Source organism: Bactrocera tryoni, chromosome 4 (genome assembly GCF_016617805.1).
Source record: "Bactrocera tryoni isolate S06 chromosome 4, CSIRO_BtryS06_freeze2, whole genome shotgun sequence".
Classification (NCBI taxonomy): domain Eukaryota; kingdom Metazoa; phylum Arthropoda; class Insecta; order Diptera; family Tephritidae; genus Bactrocera; species Bactrocera tryoni.
In genome coordinates this window covers 23063004-23083157 of record NC_052502.1, presented here as the reverse complement: position 1 = coordinate 23083157, position 20154 = coordinate 23063004, and the positions used below count along the sequence as shown (strand labels likewise).

Below are 20154 nucleotides of genomic sequence, written 5' to 3'. Positions count from 1 at the left end.
AATTTTGTATATGTCCCTTTCTCTTCAAGAAACCGTCGAGATCAGACTACTATAGCAGCATATAGCTCCCATGCAAACAGCTGATTTTCACATTATGAGTTAAAAAAATATGCTAAATTGTTTTTCAGCTGCTAAACGATTTTTTTATTATTGAAAAAAAATAGTAAATTGTTATACTCAAGATCACCTTCTATTTTTACGTATACTTGAATAGACTAATTTTTGAAAGTAAAGATTTTCTCCAGAAAAACAAAACCAAACCTCTGTTAGTTTTATAAAGATCGACTTTATATTTATTTCCATCCAAAATTCTTTTAGCAGTGAGTTTAAGAAAACTATTACGAATATATAATAGAAAGGATCATCATTATTCCAAATGACTTTTTTTATTATTTGTAAAATTCAGTAATTCTGCAGTAAAATCTAATTTCTATATTGAAGTTTGAAAATTGGTTAGGATTTGAAGTCTACTATTGTAAATATGTTCAATACTAACATAAGTAAAGAATTTTATTTATTTATTCTTCAAATGGTGGCTCCTTGACGAAATTGGTACCGAACAACTCATTAAGCACACAAACGGCCACATTGCGGCGAGCAGTTTTCTTAGAACGACCAGAGCTTTCATAGTCCACTTCGTCAACAGTAACGCCCATGCGCTGTAATACATTTGGTGGGTCGCCTACTGTACCAATTTCGCGATACTGCAATCCTGGACGCATCTGAATTATAAAAAGAATTTCGTTTAATGGTTTTCAAAATTCAATATCTTCATTCTTTTAAGTAGAACATCTCAAAATTATATATTCAGCAGAAATTAACAACATTTTCACTTACCATACAGAGTAAAGTAGAAGGATGAATTGATTCCCAATTGCTTGGCAATTCAGAGCGAATTGGTGCCGCCTTTGGTGGCTTAAATTGAGGGTTTCCATCTCCATTGGTGCTGTCGTTGCCAGAACCTGTTTGCGGCGGATGAGCAACACGCAATTCGGGTACAACATAACCCTCGTTCTCCCATTCAGTAAACAGTTTAAAAATAGCAAATGAAGCCAAATTGACCATAGGTACATCATCGATTAACGCTGATGTGCCAGAATTATCCTGCTGTCCATCTTCTCCATTCTCGCTGACAGTTTCTAAATCAAACACATTGTTGTGAATATCGTTTTCTAATAATTATATAATACTTTTTCTCTTACCATTGGGAGCATCAACGGCCATTTCCACAGACTCATCATTATTAACTGAGCTCTTACGCAATCGTGGCTTTTCACGCATTTTCTCCAACACATAATCGCGTAATGCTTTCTCGCTGGCACTATTTTTAGCAGCTATCTTAGAATGACCTTTGCCTTCATATTGTTTATCATTAACCGTAACAACAGCTACAAATCCACCACCTGAAGCAGTGGTAATAGTAAATTCGCTAATTGTCAAGCCAACGACCTCATTCAGAACCATCAAAGCATTCTTGGGAATTAATGTTTTGCGCAGTTGACGATTTTGACGTATTTTCTTCTCCTTGGCACGCACTGTGTAGTAGAGGAAAAAAATACTTGCAATAAAAGTAAGAAATATGAACAAGAAAAAACGTTAACTTCGGCAGCACTGAAGCTATAATACAATTCGCACGTACATTTCTTATAGCATAAAAGGATATAAAATATATAGGTGTAATTGTATATCGATAAAAATAATAAATTATAATGCATACCGGAAGACTTCTTGCGCGTACGGAAAATATTTTTGTACTGCAATTTTCCACTTTCATCGTATAAGCCAGAATCTTCCACTTTGACATCTTCTTCTTCTTCTGCTGGATCTTCTTCCATTTGTGGTGGTTGTGGGGGTGGCTCTAATGGCGGCGGTTGTGTATTCTCATATCTCTGCTGCTCTTGTGCCTTATTTTCTTGCTGCTCTTGTTGCGTTTTTTCATTCCGGTTAGTTTTATTGTCATAATTTTGATTTTGGCGTCTTTGATATGGTGAGCCTTGATTTCCTTGTTGATCAATATATGATTGTCGCGGATCCTAAACATTGATTTTAGATTTGAAAAAATAAATTATTACTTGATGTAGAAATAAATATGGTTTTTCTTAAACAAAATTTGTATTTTCAACAAAAAATCAATTTCTTACACATTTATTGCAAATACCAAATGCGTTTTACAAACCAAACCACAATAACGTGCACTTCTTATCACATTCCATTTCTGGTTGATCACTTCGTGTCTCGTATTGCTGATTAAATCAATCCATTGCAGAGCAACCACGTTTTTGGCTCGTTGTTAATGGATTCATGCTGGCATCGCATTCGATTGGCATTGCAAACTCAAAAACCTTAGTTTAGCAATAGCTATGGACATTCCTACAACCACTGCTCAAACGAAATTTTCAACTACAATTGCACCTACTCAATTTAACAGCTAAAACGCATTAATTATCTTAGTTAACAATGTGATTATAAAATACTCAATGCGTTAACAACTGCTGATTGTAGTACACACAATAAACGAATATAGAGATCAATCGGAATTGATACCATTGCATTCAATCATTGTATGCGATTCATGATTAAACCTACATATATGTATAATATGTATTTTCACATATGTTTATTATTTATATGTACACATATGTATTTGTTCTTAAGAAAAAATCATAACCCTAACGAATGCCTACACATTTTATTTTTTTTTAACTGGTAACTACACTTATGGCAGTACTACGTTTTTTTCGACATTTGTGATTATAAAAATGTAAAATGTGTACACACCGAATGGAGGCTTGATTAATTCTAAATCAAATGTGTAATTTACAAATGTAACTACAACGATTTCATTGCATCTATAGGACAAATTGTCACTATAAAGAGTATGAGACAAAAACAAATATTCCTAGTTGTAGCGTTTACTCTAATCTACGCCCTATGGTATATTCGTTTGAGTTTACAGCGAAGTAAATGTACATAACTATGATATACAAAACTAATATTTAAGAAATCAAATAGACTCATTTCCAACAGCTTGTAAAACGCAATAATCCCGAATGTCTACCATTACAAGAATGTTTGCTTGTCATAGCTTTTTCCTACGCACCGTACACGCAATTAATACATTCAATTTATAAAATTGATAGCTAAAATTGTGCAAACGATTGCGGTTATGACAAGTCTGCAATCGGATTAGAGTCGTTTTAAAAATTATTGCAAACAAATCTATTATACAGGGCACTAAACAGTTACCAACCTTTGCCACTGCAAATTATAAAGAAATAAAATAATGAATAAGTTAACCCAATGTAAAATTTTGTTAATTTGGTGCTGGTATTCTCAAAAATATACAATTCTTATACAAATAAGACTTAATATTTTTTGTAGATACTTATAAATGTATATACATTTGTAAATAAATACCTTTACTTAAATAGTTAGTCTATATAAAAATAGGGCTTATACAAAATAACAAATGTTGTCAAAAAGTCAATAGCTTTTATATTGCAAGCTAAACAACTTTAGTTATTTTAATCAATAATTGTGGGTGAAATTTGCACGCATCGAAAAAATAAAAGGAATAGAAATGGACCTTTTTGAAAAGGTATGCCATAAAAGTTAAGTTCTCATAAAGGGGTATTCTTATCTAGGATTTTGAAAAAATCGATTTTTTTTGCATATCTTGAAAGTTTAGACTTTCAAAAATATTACCTTGGAAGGATTTTTCAAAATTCGACTTATTTTCGAGCCGATTTTGTGACGTGGCGTCCGTGTTCACTAGAATTGTCTCCAAAACTTTAAACGCGTTTTTCTCAAAACTGACTTTTTCGGAACGATACCCACGATTTCTCAGGTTCTACTGGACCGATTTACTTGAAATTTTTATAGAGTCTTCTTTATAGGCTTGTCTATGGTTGGAACTAGCCCCATCCCCAAATTTTTATTATTTTTAAAAAATTCGAAATAGTCAGAAAAAGTGATCCCAAAAAAAACTTTTTTTCAGGCAGTCGCCATTTTGTGAAAAAAATTGTTTCCCAATTTTCCATAGTTCCGGCCATTGCGACATTATTCTAGATTAATAATCTTTTTTTTTGGTTTCAGATAACTAGGAGGGTTGAAATCATGGGTATGGTCACGTGGAAATTTTTAGAGACCTCCCACTTCGTCAGCTCATAATTTTTGAAATTTTTTACTCTTTTTAGTTTTTAATTTTTTTCTGTACTCTTCTAAAATTAACAAATAACTAATAAAATAATGGATAGTAAAAATATTAATTGCCTTTTTTTTACGACACTTTAAAAATTACCTGAAATTCATGCTTCTAGACCAGAATGCCCCCATAAGCAAATTAAACAGACGTATTCTCCGAAAGCGTTTCGCGAAACACCTGTCCAAGCCCGTTTATATATAAATTACACAACATGCCGCAAATACGCAAACAACAGATTTTGAGTCATACATACATACATACTATGTACATACATAGTATGTATATAAATAATAGATTTTTTACAGAAAGTTCTTGCTTGGAAAATCAGGATTAATATTGTATGAAAATAGTTGTATGTACGATTTCATATACCCAATAATACAATTTCATAACTAGAAGAAATTCTCAATTTCAGGACTATATCCTCATTTTTTTAGACGTTTTGAGTATACACAAAAATATTTCGTATAAATTGATTACTCAATTAAAGAGAGATACACATAAACATAAAATTTTTCTACCTTTATAAAGATTTTCAGTACACAATAATATTTTTTGTATAAATTGGATAATCGATTGAAAGATAGATACACATAACTTGAAAAATATACATCTTTACAAAAATAGGAATGAATTACTTACATATATTCCGCCAGAAACAAAATTCCTCTTTTGGGGTGGCCGACGTGACCGATTCATATTTTCAACTAGTGTTTTTGTTATTCTGACACTATCAAATGTATTTTTATATTTTTGTAATTTCACTATGGAAGTACAAAATCACCGAAATAACCACGATGTAACTCAAAAAATCAATGAAGGCAATTTTCTTCGAAACTCTACGCACAACGAAAAGAAATGAGTATTCTTTCCGATTCCTCTTTATTTTATTTTCTACGTTTTAAAATGTCATCGCTGTCAAAACGAAAACGGTATTGCCAAGTAAGTAAAAAAACAGGAGCGCTAGTAATACTATGGCTATGACGTCACCAGCATAGAAATATATAAAAATTTTCCAGCCATTTAAATAAATTATTACTTTAATTCATAATTCGTCGTTAACAATACATATGCATATACGATCTTTTATTGTAAAGTAATAAATGTCAGAAATGTTAAAAGAGGTACATAAATAGTCGGAAAGGGGCTTTTTGCTAGCTTTTTCGGATTAAATTTGTTTTCTTTCAAATTGAGAAGTGTGTATAAAAATAGACGGATACAACAATTACAGCACATCCGTATCTCAAGGGATCCTTTCTGTGATTTTGCTTACATGAAATTATTGAGATTTCTTAACTGGTTATGAATCAGGTTGCGGTAACTATTTCTATTATATGTATGTATGTATATATTTTTTGTATCAGTTCAATGCACATTTCTCCGCTCTCCAAGGTCAACTATACATTTCTCATATATGTATGTACATATTTCAACCACATACTTTTCGCTGATGATAATATATGTATACTACATACATAATAAAATCTAATATAGTTACTATTTTTTATTTCGACAAATAATTTAAAGTATTTATTCTGATTTTATTTATACTTAAAATTTTTTTTATTAATATATCGAAGTTGAAATTAAATTGTCAACTGATGTGCTAGAACAAATAGTTAATAGAAACCACCTACAACAATTTAAATTTGCAGTCAAAGCGTATTTGTGGTCACAAAGGGTGTATAATGTAATATTACAGTCCAGACAAGAGACTTTCCGGGGGGTTTTAAATCGCTCAATCTTGGCGGCCATACCACAGGCCCACGACAGGAGAAAACGCTACCCGAGCACGTTCGTGCTCTTTCCCTTCGTCTTTCATCGACATTTGGGCGACAAACGATCCCTTGTGTGACACAGTCTAAAATACATTGCATATAGGCAATACGCATACGTCCATATGTACACATATTTACATAATATATACAAAGTATATGGGCATACACATATACCTACTACACCGCGTAGTTTTCGTATATGAATGTTTTAGCGCTGCCGGACAAAAACTAAGACATAAGATCGCAGAATACAAGAAAAAAAAACAATAAACGCGAAGCCAAACAACGGTCAAGTACAGTCTGCGAGGTTAAAAAACGTTAACATAACCACAGAATAACTTTTTCTCCCACTATTATAATATTGTGTTTTTTATACAAAAACTCTACAATTTTATTTTAGTTTTGTAGGTATATGAATTGTTTCTAAAAATCCATGCACATTATCCATCTAGTTTGCACTTTGTTGGCTTAAATTTCTAATATGACTGGTACTCAAATTCAAATACACACATACACCTGTCGACGCATGCAAATGCGACCACATGTGCATGCGAATTTTCCTTGCTAATTTGTCGCATTCACAGCGACGACTGATTTCGCGCTGCTGACGAACCTAACCGCAGCGGTGTATATTTTAAATTAAGTACGGAAATCTGAAATAATCAGGCAAAACACAGATACTTTATTTTGTATTTCTACTATTTTACAAATAACCATGTTCTCAACAACCAAACTCATGCAAGAAATGCCAACAACAACAAACATTCATAAGGCCACAGCTGCGTGAGAATTTTTATGACGATAATAATAGCGCCGTATGCAGTGGTGGCTGACAAAGGTTGGCAGCACAGTCAACGCCATTTAAACAAAGCCGACAACAAGCGGCCATTATGTGAATTTTGTACGTCGCGTTTGAACTACTCGGTTTGCATCGGCTTTACTCTCAATAAACTCAATACAGATATGTCTTCTCTTAACTCTCGCGTCTCATTCGTTCAATAATGTGTTATAAAATTGCAGAAGGGGCCCTAAGAGAATACGAACAAACTCACAACTTCAATATATATAAAGGGTAAGCGAGAAAGCATGAGTATAATCGGAATTTTTAGTGTGAAAGATTCAGCAAATACATATGTATGTATGTGGGTTTGATGTAAATAGAAAAATATTTTTTAGCAGAAATGAAAGGAATGGTGAGGAAAAATTTTAAGGGGGAGTCCAATGACGCATTCTTATACGCGTATACTACCATATGATCAAAAATGATTCGGACTGGTGCGTTTAAACTGCGCGCGCAAATCAAACTGATGAATTTTTCGCCCCCAGTTTAGTACAAAACTCTATAGAAAAGTTAATTAGTGTATGTTTGGCAGCTGAATGTTGATGATGCGAGATGTTTGTCTGGCGTCGTAGGTTGGACCCTACATTCATCAAACATACTATTACTAATTACGGGATGTGGGTTTATAAATATGACGTTACAACTGTTAAATAATCTAGCGAATGGCGCTACAAAAATTAGCATAAACCGGAAAAACTAGGCTAATAACAAATTTATGGGAAATTGGATTGAGTGAGCATTAGCATGCTTAAAACGAGCCTATTTCAAAGGCGTTAAGAAAGATTTGTATAAAAATACGGGAAATGTTGTTTTTTTGGCAGTCCGATTAATAAATAAATAGCAAATAATGGGTTGTATAATTTGTAACTCTACAATTTAATTATGCTGATTTGGAGTATTGTTCAGTTAACAAAACTTTTTACCTTAAGTTGGCTATGTTCAGGGTTGTGGTGAGAAAACAGATAATGATTATAGGGAAACATGTCTTAATCAGGGAAAAACTATAAAGAACTTTATACTATATGTATAGGGAATAGTTTATACTCTTTCCGCATGTAAAATGCATTATTGCAGGACCCTATTTATATTTAACCACTTGAGTGAGGACAGTGGTGCACCGTGAAAGGGTATCTTACCATAAGTAAATGAACCCCCTACTGAAGTACTCTAGACATCTCTCATACAGATCTGAAAATATATTTCTTACAACATACATAGATGATGAGACTTAAATTCAAATTTGAAAAAACATATCTTAGTTAAATAAGTTCAGACATTTTAAGAAGTAATCAGAAGTTGAAACTGCTAATGGAATTATTTATTTTAATTGAATTACGTTTTTAATTTTATTTATTGTTAAAACCAAATTTGAAAGCTTACCTGGCGAATTTAAAAAATAAATATATAGTGCAAATATTTTCATATTTAAGCGATCGCTATAGAAATCTAAAATCACAGTGAGATAAAAATAGCAAACACTGAAATCACAGATATTGAAAAATCGTAATATCGGTCGTCACTAATATACACATACTTAGTATCTCCAAGTGATCCCCCTACAGTACGCCTCATATTTTGTTGAACTCAGCAATTTAGCACATAATATGAAGCAGAAAGCAAACAAAAATATCTGAAACGTGTACGAATGAATAAGAACGAATTCAACATATTGTATGTATGTATGTATCACATAAGTATAGTGGGCTTGCGAAGAAAAAATGCTGAAATTTGGCGCGCTCTTCACCTCGTCTATTTGAAAAACATATAAACAGCAACAATAAATTAGCACTGAGCTGATCAAATTTGACTTCGACTTTTAACAAAATTTTCATGTTTTATTTTATTTATATCATTTGTATTATAGTCTGTCTATACTTCTACACCAATTTAAGTTAGTTCTTTGTGTGAATTTCTCTTTTAAACCTCAATCTCTTCAGATTTCTTTTTATGTGTAGCAGTTAAATTTGGGAACAGGATAAAATTAATGAGATGGTGCATCGTAGAAGGACAAAAGCGATAAACAACATAATAAGAATATCTAGATTAACAAAAAATCGACAGATTAACTTTTCGTGCCGTAAACAAATAGTCCTAAAATACAAAATTCTACCAACCTAGGACTAGTCCGGTTCAATTTTAATAGTAGATAGTAGTCTGACGAAGTAAACGACCAGCCAAGATCTGATGCGAGTGCGAATGAATAGGAACGAATTCAGCATGTTGAAGATGTGTATATGTACATATATTTACTATAGTATTTGAAATTGCAGGCAGTCGGCCATATACTTACAAATTTACATACATACTAGTATGGTCGCTTTGGGATAGAAAAAAACTGAAATTTGGCGCGCTCTTGCCTCTTTTATGGCAAAAGGCATATATGTACAACAGCAGCAGCGTTGAAGTTACGAAAGGCAACAAAATATACTAAAAAACAGTAACAAATTGTACCATCCAACAACAAATAGTATAAAGCATATAAGCTATTAAGGCATATAACACACATACTAACGCCACATGTGTCATATACCCAATGTGTAACGTATTTACTTGCCTAGTGAGAGCACATTTAAATTATGGTAAGAGTATGGTTATAATACAAGAGCGCCGCAGAGAGGGAGAGCATTGTTTTTTGTTTTTGTAAACAATACAGATAGAAGAGTAGAAGCATCGTCAAACGGGCATCGACGGGCATATAGCCACTATCCGAATTGAATTCAATAGCCTTTGCAAAGGCAATTGCCATAGCATTCATACGTTCATTCGTTGTTGGTATACGACGCTCTGTGTGTATTGTGTTATATTTTCAATATAGCTGAAGCGACAAGCATTGAATTCACTATAGAGCTATAGCAAGCAAGCAAGCACACGGTAAACGGTTGGACTATCAGCTCAGCCCATACACAGTATACAAGACTACGGCACAGTAAAAGCAAAGCAAGCGGCAGCGCATTTGTTGGAGATTATACAATTCACAACAAGCAATTCAGCGCGAAGCAAAAATATAAGCGAGATTGCCTGAATAGCATTGCAAAGTAGCAGAAGCAGCAACGCCATAGCAGTCAGCTATAGACGTCGTCGACTCTACAATATAAAAATACAATATACAACGGCTATACGGACCACGGGGCTACGACGTCGATACTCGTGTGAGAAATACGACGACGCAGCGGAATACGACCATAAGCGATTGCATATGCGGATAGAAGTGAAGTGTACAGTAGCAGCAGCGAACACAGCAGCAGCAGAGCCAGCTATAGAGGAGTAACGTAACGGCTGGTTATACGAAACGACATTATACACAATACATGCTATAGATCAGGGGCAAAGCTGTACCCACAGTATAGAGTCATAGTAACGAGCATTGCTGCTATTACAGAATCGGTGCATAGAGCTCTACATCTTGAGCTACAAACTATAGGCGAAACGAAACAAGCGTATAGCGAAAACAAAAATAAAAAAAAACAGCGCATACCAACTGAGTATCGGAGCAATTCTTTATATGTATGTGCGAACGCTTGTTGGAATTTGTGAGTATTGAAACGCGAAGAGAGAGGGTGAGAGAGTGTAACTACGTGAAGCATTCATGAAGGGAAGTAGAGTGTTGAAGAGGAAACTTTGATATATCATTTTTGTACGACGGGGCGAACGGGTGTACAAAGTAAAGCAAGTGAACAGTGAGTGCCTGTGGTTTTTCCTTTTTGGTCGCACAAATTGTTGAGAAGACTAAAAGTAGAGACGCATTTTATATGCGTAAAAACAAATAAGTGGTTTTGTGTGTGATTGCATAAAGCGATTTGGTGTAGTGTTTGTAAAAGAACTGTGCAAAGGAGTGAAAAAAGAGGGTCGTCGCGCGCGCGAATATTTCCCCTAAGCGATCCCCCTATATAATATATATCTATCACGAGTGTTGGTAGTAGACGCACAACGAAAGTAGTGTGTGAGAGCGTACAAAGGAGTGAGAGGAGAGACATTTTTATTCTTCGTGCGCTGTGCAAGCAAGCAAGCGGCATCAGCAGCATTCGAATACATTGTTGGTATTGTATAATTTTATAATACGTGGAGTGGCGAACGGCGGCACATTGTTGAACAACGCAACGTAAACGCCTAAATAAAGTATAGCCATAGCATTTGTGTATAGAGCTAAAGCCTTATTACAGCTAGCAGCAGCAACATAGGAAACAGCGACAGCAACAACAACAACAGTAATAATAACGACTACAGCAGCAGCAGTAACAACTATAGTGACGCAGTAAAGCAGCAGCAGCAGCAAAACAACAACACAACACATAGTTGCAGTATGGAGCACTTTCATCAGATTCAGGTAAATTTTTATTTATTTTATACGAGTTTTTGGTGTATGGATCTTTTTTTGTTGTTCGTTTTGTTTTGATTTTTATTTGATTTGGTGCGATGATTTTGTTGTCGTTGACGTCTTCGTTGGTGAACTCGCTGATGTTTTGTTGTATTGCGCATCGCGGCGCATTGTCGCGTCTCGGTTTTAATACATATGTTTCATTATGACCGTATATGAATATGGAATTTATAGCGCTTACATGCATATGTGTACATAAGTATGTTACATTCTTGGCCTCAGCCCTCCTACTTATAATGCAATGCTGACACGACTCTTATCGTTATCAAATCAGCACCTACAATGTTGTTCACGCTATCCGAGAAAGCATCATTATCGCGCCTGCAATAATATCATTATTCCGCCGAATTCAACGCGACTGTTAGCAGTCATTAGTGCACGCGTCGCGACATCAATCGAAATTGAGAATGTCAATCGGAGAAATCGAAAGCGCTCAAGTGAACAATATGTATTCATATACGCATATTGATTGATACGGTTCGGAACCGATGGACGCTATGCCTCCTGAGAATTAACTTAACCATGTTTCCGGTTAGCGTTGTCCGCCCTCTATTCGTTGTACGCCGACGTTAGATAAGTGTACATTAGTATTTATTGCTGTTAATCATATGCATAAACAATGTATATTAAGCCGGTAAATGTTTTTTTTATACATATTTTTAATGTAGGAGTTATTTGCGACAGTTTATTTGCACATTGTTTTGTCCACAACTTTTTTTAAAATTTGTGTTAAGTAGTATGGAAGACTGGCTTCTCGGTTTGAAAACGGGCGATTTTAAGGAAATAAATTTCAATAATTGATTATCATTATGGTGGAATTACACAAATACGCTATATGACTAGGGAGTCAAATGAAGTACCTAACATTAAAGCAGAACTTTCATAACATGTACCTTACTTTGATGAAAAGAGGTTAATTTTAATAAAATATAGTTTTTAAATACATTTAAACCAAGTAACTGCTTAGTAAAGCAAATCTCGTGTTACTTATTTATTAATAGTTCTCCACTATTTAGGAAACGTTATTCGGAAAAAGGTTCCTTTGTTCTTTACGCACGTTCAGAAATATATACATACATATGTACCTATGTAATTTTATTTACAATTACTAATTACAGAATTTTATTGAAATTATAAAATAAACAATAATGCCATAACAAATCAATCAATACCAATAGAATCACATGCTACAGAAGTATGTGTTTTAAGAAGGGGATAATGGTGGGGGTTAAAGTGTTTACGTTTTGCCGAGACGACGGTTAAATTATCACACATATTTGCAACAGACGCGTCTGTCTGTCTGCCTACCTTTCTATGACTGCATTTATGACTGTGTGACTGCAATATTGCGATCAGCCGGGGTGCGCCATGACAGCGCAGCGACCGCGGCGCACGCACATCGCCGAACAAATTGTAAAATTCGCATGTGAAAAATTACAATATATACGGTTGTCCACAAATCTATGTGTATGCATATGTATTCAGATGTAGAGATTTTTACACTGTTTGCGGTTTTCGTTGGCATTATTTGACTATATGGCTGAGGTGTTTTTATTTTGCATTATTTGCTGAGTTTTGCACTTATTAGAAACTTTAGAGTTTGCTGATTGAATTGACAGGTTTTCGGTTTCGGTTAGCTGACGCTCTCAGCTGGTGGTAGTGGTAGGCTTGTGGAATCGCGCAAAGTTTCGCGTAAATGAAAGTAGCAACGTCACATCTACTAATCGCGTCGCAGATAATCGTTCATCTTATCATATTTTTCACATAACATATCGAATAACTTAGATACCACGCGATGGTATAAGATGATACCGTGTGCTATCATTTTGATATCTTATATACGACATTTCTTAGTTAAATATTATTTACATATGTATACATTTATGTATGTTTGTAAATATAAATTAATCAATCAATGCAACTGAACGACTAGCGCTAATGAGAAAGGTGTGTGATCTTCGCGCTGGTGCAATGACAACAATTAATTCGCCACCAACTTTACTTTTGTTTTATATATTTTTTTTGTTTTTTATTATTTACTTTGAAGTTATTTTTTGTTTTTTATGTAGTATTTTTAGTTTGATTATATTTATTGGTTTGTAGTTCGTTTATAAATTATAAATAGTATGTACCTATACAATATTTCCCCACGTAGCTGTGCTCTGACATTTCGGTGTGCAAGAAAACTATATAACAAATTCAACGCAATATATAATTAATTAATGCTAATTGGATAAAATGTGAATGATTAAAAGTTGAATATTAATACATGCTGTGTTGCGTTACAAAAACCCGAAAATAAAGTTAAAATTGCGGTGTTTTAAATAATAATTAAAAATGACTTACCATCTTTAATAAAGTGCATAAAAAACGAATAAATCAAATCAAAGCGGTATTCTAAGTGATTTTAGGAAACATGAAGTATTCTATATACACTGTGCTGTGTTCCTTAAATACTTAATTGATACGAGTATAGTGGCGGAAATTCAAGTAGCATAAGTGACTAATTAAATACATTTTGAATTATTATTGATATTTTTGTCAATATTTTAAATCCCGTTTTAATGAAAATTTTGTGTGCAATGCATCAATAAATATTTAAAATTTTTGGTGGCAAAAGTCACTAACCTAATAACATTTGTCCAACCTAAATACATTGTCTTCACGGCGCCCTATAGATTTTTGTGTTTTTTTAATTATATTTTCTTTTCGGAGATATAAATCTTAATTTTATGCATACATTCTCTGGGTAAATTGCTCTTCTTAATTCTAATTCGACAGTGTTATTTGAGTGAGTTCATATTTTATTGGGTAAAATTCAGCTAAATATACTAATGGATTGATTGTAAACTTGATTATAAACTCGAATTGGTGCTATTTCGGTGGAGTCGCGAAATTCCAATTCTTGAAATCAATAGCAAAAGAAATATTGAACACGAAATATGTTAATAACTTAATTACCCAAGAAACAATAACAAATTCCGTGCTGCTACTTGATATGTAGACCATATGTGTTAATGTCATTTAAATGTAAAAATAGTGCCTTTACATAGCAAAATATTAAAAAAAAAAAACAATATTTATAAAAATGATTACATTGTAAATACAAATATGCAACCGAACGTCTATAGTTTCCTTTTGCAAAAAGCTTTTTCTTTCTATTCATTAATAAAATAGTGCAAATAAAATAAATACACTAAGTATTTTATTGTGTTTGTAAATAGTTGCCTCAATGACTCATCAAATTTTATTATCGAGACGCGCAAAATGTAGTAAACTTATTTAAATTGCGTAACGTTTTGATTCATCGTTCGGGCATATGTCCGCACATCTGCCCTCCTCACTGCAGCCTATAATATTTGCATGCATTGCATTTATTTATTTGCATTAATGCACTTTCTATGACATTAATTTCTATTTGCAGCCAGCTAAACTGGTACTCACTTGTCTAGTATACACCGTATTCCCTGCCTTCCTTTCGCCTTCTACAAACTATCGATTAAAGCTACTAATTCTCACATATGTATGTACATATATAAGCTTAACAATACATTCTAATATGCATCAAATTATGTGAATTTTGCAATTTTAACACAACAAGCAACAGCAATACTGCAATAAGCAAATTTATTAACAATTTGTCCGCACTCGTCGTTCCCCTCCTTCGCCTCCTATAGTTTACACGAATTTTTCCATCCATATAACAAAGTACAGTATAATGCAAAAGCTAAAATGACTGGTATACCATCATATATATATATATATGACATATGTAGATATATATATATTTGTACATACAATTGTGTATATATTTTTTACTGCCTGCGACTCGTTTCGTTTCACTTTACCTTTTTTTAGCCTCGTTTCTTTCGTTAATCGCTATACCTTGTGCTCTCCTCATAACATGCTGTCTCGTTCTATTCGATTAGCATTATGCCACCATTTTATTTGAATGCGCTAATTTTTGTACTCTCCTTATATTTATCGGTATATAGACAGGCTCTCTCATGTTCTCCTCTCTACTATATAATGACTATATACAACTCTCTGCAATGCTCATTTGCTAAGAGCGATGGGTAAGAGTTAAAAAGATACATTGAAGTATCCATGGTGGCCGAACTATTAATAATTACATGTGCTCAGCAAAAATAGTGTTGCCGTTATGACTTGCTCATGTCTATCTATAATGTTGCCAATAGGTTGTGTCGGGTTTTCGAAATGAAAACAGAGAGCAACTTTTGATTTAGGTTATTGTATGAATTTACGCGCGCATTCACATATGCGGTTTGCTGAAAAAAATATATCGGGTGATTTTTTAAGAGCTTGATAACTTTTTTTTAAAAAAAAAACGCATAAAATTTGCAAAATCTCATCGGTTCTTTATTTGAAACGTTAGATTGGTTCATGACATTTACTTTTTGAAGATAATTTCATTTAAATGTTGACCGCGGCTGCGTCTTAGGTGGTCCATTCGGAAAGTCCAATTTTGGGCAACTTTTTCGAGCATTTCGGCCGGAATAGCCCGAATTTCTTCGGATATGTTGTCTTCCAAAGCTGGAATAGTTGCTGGCTTATTTCTGTAGACTTTAGACTTGACGTAGCCCCACAAAAAATAGTCTAAAGGCGTTAAATCGCATGATCTTGGTGGCCAACTGCCCATGCATCCCGAAAAATGCACTGTTTGGTGTGGTTTGTACGCTGGTGGAATCATTGGACCGTATTTTTTCAAAGATGCTGTTGGACGCAACGTTACGGTGAATGGCGATCGCTATCGTTCGATGCTAACAAACTTTTTGTTGCCAAAAATGGAAGAACTGAACTTGGTTGACATGTGGTTTCAACAAGATGGCGCTACATGCCACACAGCTCGCGATTCTATGGCCATTTTGAGGGAAAACTTCGGAGAACAATTCATCTCAAGAAATGGACCCGTAAGTTGGCCACCAAGATCATGCGATTTAACGCCTTTAGACTATTTTTTGTGGGGCTACGTCAAGTCTAAAGTCTACAGAAATAAGCCAGCAACTATTCCAGCTTTGGAAGACAACATTTCCGAAGAAATTCGGGCTATTCCGGCCGAAATGCTCCAAAAAGTTGCCCAAAATTGGACTTTCCGAATGGACCACCTAAGACGCAGCCGCGGTCAACATTTAAATGAAATTATCTTCAAAAAGTAAATGTCATGAACCAATCTAACGTTTCAAATAAAGAACCGATGAGATTTTGCAAATTTTATGCGTTTTTTTTTTTTAAAAAGTTATCAAGCTCTTAAAAAATCACCCGATATTAGCTGATGGTAGCTTAATATTCGCGCGCTTTTTAAGTATGATAAACAATAGAAAGCACGTTTAAAGAAACAAAACACGAGGAAGCATTGTTACGAATTTTTCCGGCATGAAAGAGTTTGCTGATTAAGCGAAACGAATTTAAATGAGTTGGTGGAGAACCTTAAAGATTATTTTATTTTAAACTTTAAAAATAACATTATAAATATACATACTTATATCGCCCAAGATCTTGCTTTGAAGTCTTTTTTAGATTTTACGAATATTTTTTTATTAATTTTTCTAGTAATTATCTAAAAATAAAAATACTTAAATAAATTGAGCAGATTTTCGTATAAGTAGTAAAACGTCCAATGCCGTCAATACTCATCTAAGGTTGCCTTCATTTTGCACAATATACATATGTGTGAATATATTTATACAAGTAAATATAAGTATATGAACCGGCAATTAAACAACAGCAACGATGTATCGATGGCAAAAAAACTGATTAGTATCATGTGAATGAACATAATCAACAATAACAACAACACCAGCGGACACAAATAGAAAAATGTGTAAATTTTTTTTACTTCTTTCTTATATTTTCTCTTCCCTTTGAATTAACGCCTGCTTCAATCATTTACACACACATGTCGTCTAGTCACACTGGTTAGCATATGCCGCTGCCCTACTCATATCAGTTCAGCCTTTTCGATTGTCTCTGACGTTGCCGTGAACATTGCTTCGCTAACGACGTCGCTGTCGTCGACGACGTTGTCGTTTATTTTGTTGAAAAAATTGGCGGGAAATTTTTTAACTCAATAAGATTGCTGTGTTGTGCTGATAATACCAAGCGGTAGGCACTCAGCCGGTTTGACACCGGCACAAATGTGTACCATCATTGGTTTGATGGGAGATAGCAGCACTTCAACAACGTCCCACTCCCTAATCGTCGTCTCCGAATCGATGCTAATGTGTTTTGTTTAGGTGTTCGCTAAATGTTGCTGTTAACGCTAACATCATAAAAACAATATGTACTCAAGCATTAAATATAAATGTTCTGCTTGTCTCTCTCTCTTGTGCTAGGCAGTCATTGACTGACGGTAAGTTTTTCAAATGACACTTCAAGCAAACAATATAAGTTGATACGGCAGAAACCAACACTGTGGTAGCACTGTATTTGTTTTTGTTGGGTCTAATTTATTTGTATACGGCGTTTAACAACACTACCTAAGAGCATTTCCTAATTTTTCGTTTGCTTTTGAAGAGAAGTGAAGAGAATACTTATTGGAGAGGTTATTTAAAAGGTTGCCCAGCAGCTAGAGAGTAAGAGTGTGGCTATTTTCACGAGAATATTGAAGAGCATTTGCTGTCGAGTACTGTGGTTTTTTCTGATCAGTGTTTATTTAAGAAAGCGTCTTTCGTAGGTCTACCTGTCTTACAGTGTAATGCAAAAGTAAAATTACTTTAACATACGTACATATGATGGTATTTATTTATGGATGCTATTTTTTTTGACATTTTTCACAACCTATAGATTGGTTCTTAAAGAAATTTTAAATTTTTGTAAACCTGCTTGTGTCCGCTCTGAATGATAGAATGCGTGTTTTTGTAATCTACTCCAATTACAAAATTTTTATGTTTTAATACCAATGTTTACTACGTTTTTTGTGGCAGATTCTTTAAATCCTTATATTTTTAAGATTAAACATTTTTGATGAGTTCTTCAATTATTTGCTATTTCCCATACATAATCTTGTCATTTATTGCTCCATGCTCTAATTAGTGGCAGAAATCAAGAATGGTTGGTAGTACATACATATGTACATACTTATGTAATTACTATTTTTAAATCTGACAAATTTCGCAGACATACATACATATGAATATGTACTTATGTACATAACTATGTGCATGCATATCTGTTATATCGAAAATACCGATAAAAAAAGCGCACATACCCTCTCAATTCTGTATATCCATCCATATTTACATACATACATATGCATGTAGGTATTACCAAAATAATCAATCAATGATAGTTTTGACTTTGATATATTCACAATAAAAATTATAAGGCTTATGACAGATAGCGATAACAACTGTATGTATGCAGATATAATATAATAAAAAGGTTTACTGCTATACCAATGCACAACGTTTACAACCAATTTTTTAATTTTTTTGTTGCTAACATATTTTTCAAACTTAAATGACGTTTAGCTCAATGCATTTATTTCTTTTTTTTGTATCCTTTATTACTGCCATTTCTCTCTTTCATGAAAATATTTGACCACCCTGTGGCACACGACAGCATTCCACAAGGCATGTTGCATCCAGACAACGCTTCTTCTTCGTATAAATTCGTTTAGTGGATGGATAGTCGATTCTTGTTCGTCGGTCGTTGCATTTTGTCTTCTGTTCTACGTGTATTTTGTTGTTGCTACTTATACCCTTTTCTTGTTAAATATCCCTGAACATATGTACATACATACATATGTGTGCGTGTTCTGACATACTGTCTATATGTATGTACATATATCAACGTAGGTTTTAAGATTTAAATTCGCAATATAGATTTTTTCAAAAAATATTTTTTGGTTATTTCTTTTTCTTTTTTTTTATCATTTATCAATATTGACCTATAATTTCTCTACTTCCGTGTATGGGGTATAGGAATTTTCATCGCTTATAATTGAGTCACTGAGCGTTTCGCCCAACCGCTTGCTGCCTGTCTTCTTGGTGGCAAATTGTTGCTGGTATGTGTTCGTATACGTACATAAAATTTATTCGCTTTCCCGCACCTTAATATTTTAAATTAGGGTTCCTCTTTTTTATCGCTTTAAAATATTTAAAGAATTAGATGTTTCTAAATTGAAATTAGTAGTGCTTAAAAGCTATTTTAAAAATTTTGTGGTATTCATTTGCCACTCGCTTTTATTAAGCTCTCAGATCAACCCACACGATTTTAGCAAGAAGCCGTAAACATACAGAATCTCCGTAAGATGTGCAGATCATAGCTATCTTGATCATGACATGGGTGCTAAACTTTTCAAAATTATTTACGTTTAATGTTTCAAACCTTCAGATATTTATATTCTATTCTTCATCTTATCAATATTCTGTTATGTGTATATTAATGGCCCACCTTAATGGACTTTCATGTATTTCCATAAGTAAGAATGTGTGTTCATCCTCATACACATGTGTTTGCAGAAAGATAGGGTCGGATGGTTGGTTCATCGTTCGTTCTTTTGCTCGCTATGCTGTTGCCGTATATATATATGTACATACAGTGGTGGTCAAAACATTTGCAACCAGAATGATTATTTTATTTTAAAACATTTTTTTTAACTTTTGATAAAGTATTCCTTTATCTATATATATTTTTTTATTGTAGGTCTTGTTTATACAAATAATCATAAAAACTGAAACATTAATTCATTTGCTTATAACGGTAAAAAGGCATTAAATAAACCAAAGTCAAAATTCATGGGTTCAAAACATTTGCAACTTTTAAGTATTCTAAAAATATTCTAAAGTTTTTTCAATATTTAGTTGCATAGCCATTATTTTTAATAACTTCAGCACTTTCAATGTAACTGTAAGGGATCTCTTTCCCTCCCTTTCCAATCTGGCGAAAAGTTCATCACCATTCCGGAATATTTCACTGTCTATTTTGCGTTTAA

General features: G+C 33.7%; 2 protein-coding genes across 4 annotated transcripts in view; one reads left to right on the top strand and one right to left on the bottom strand.

Moving 5' to 3' along the window:
• Positions 1 to 345: 345 nt before the first annotated feature.
• LOC120774127 lies at positions 346 to 6590 on the bottom strand. 2 transcript variants are annotated; one of them, XM_040103500.1, is made up of 5 exons: positions 6497 to 6590; positions 1718 to 2033; positions 1203 to 1535; positions 838 to 1139; positions 346 to 722 (listed from the first exon to the last, which is right to left on the bottom strand). In XM_040103500.1, the coding sequence occupies exons 1-5, from the start codon at positions 6530 to 6532 to the stop codon at positions 519 to 521; spliced, it is 1191 nt and encodes a 396-aa protein (XP_039959434.1). In that variant the 5' UTR covers positions 6533 to 6590; the 3' UTR covers positions 346 to 518. The 2 variants fall into 2 exon arrangements, with proteins under 2 accessions (XP_039959434.1, XP_039959433.1); XM_040103499.1 differs by lacking the exon at positions 6497 to 6590 and adding an exon at positions 4847 to 5098.
• Positions 6591 to 9183: 2593 nt separating this feature from the next.
• Positions 9184 to 20154, top strand: part of LOC120774126 (high mobility group protein DSP1) — a 56036-nt gene continuing 45065 nt past the window's right edge. The window contains exon 1 of one of the 2 annotated variants that reach the window (XM_040103497.1): positions 9184 to 11147. In XM_040103497.1, the coding sequence (XP_039959431.1) occupies positions 11124 to 11147 (24 nt within the window). In that variant the 5' untranslated portion in view covers positions 9184 to 11123. Of the gene's footprint in view, positions 11148 to 12844; positions 13146 to 20154 lie in introns of those variants that run through there. The other variant, XM_040103498.1, reaches the window with a different exon arrangement.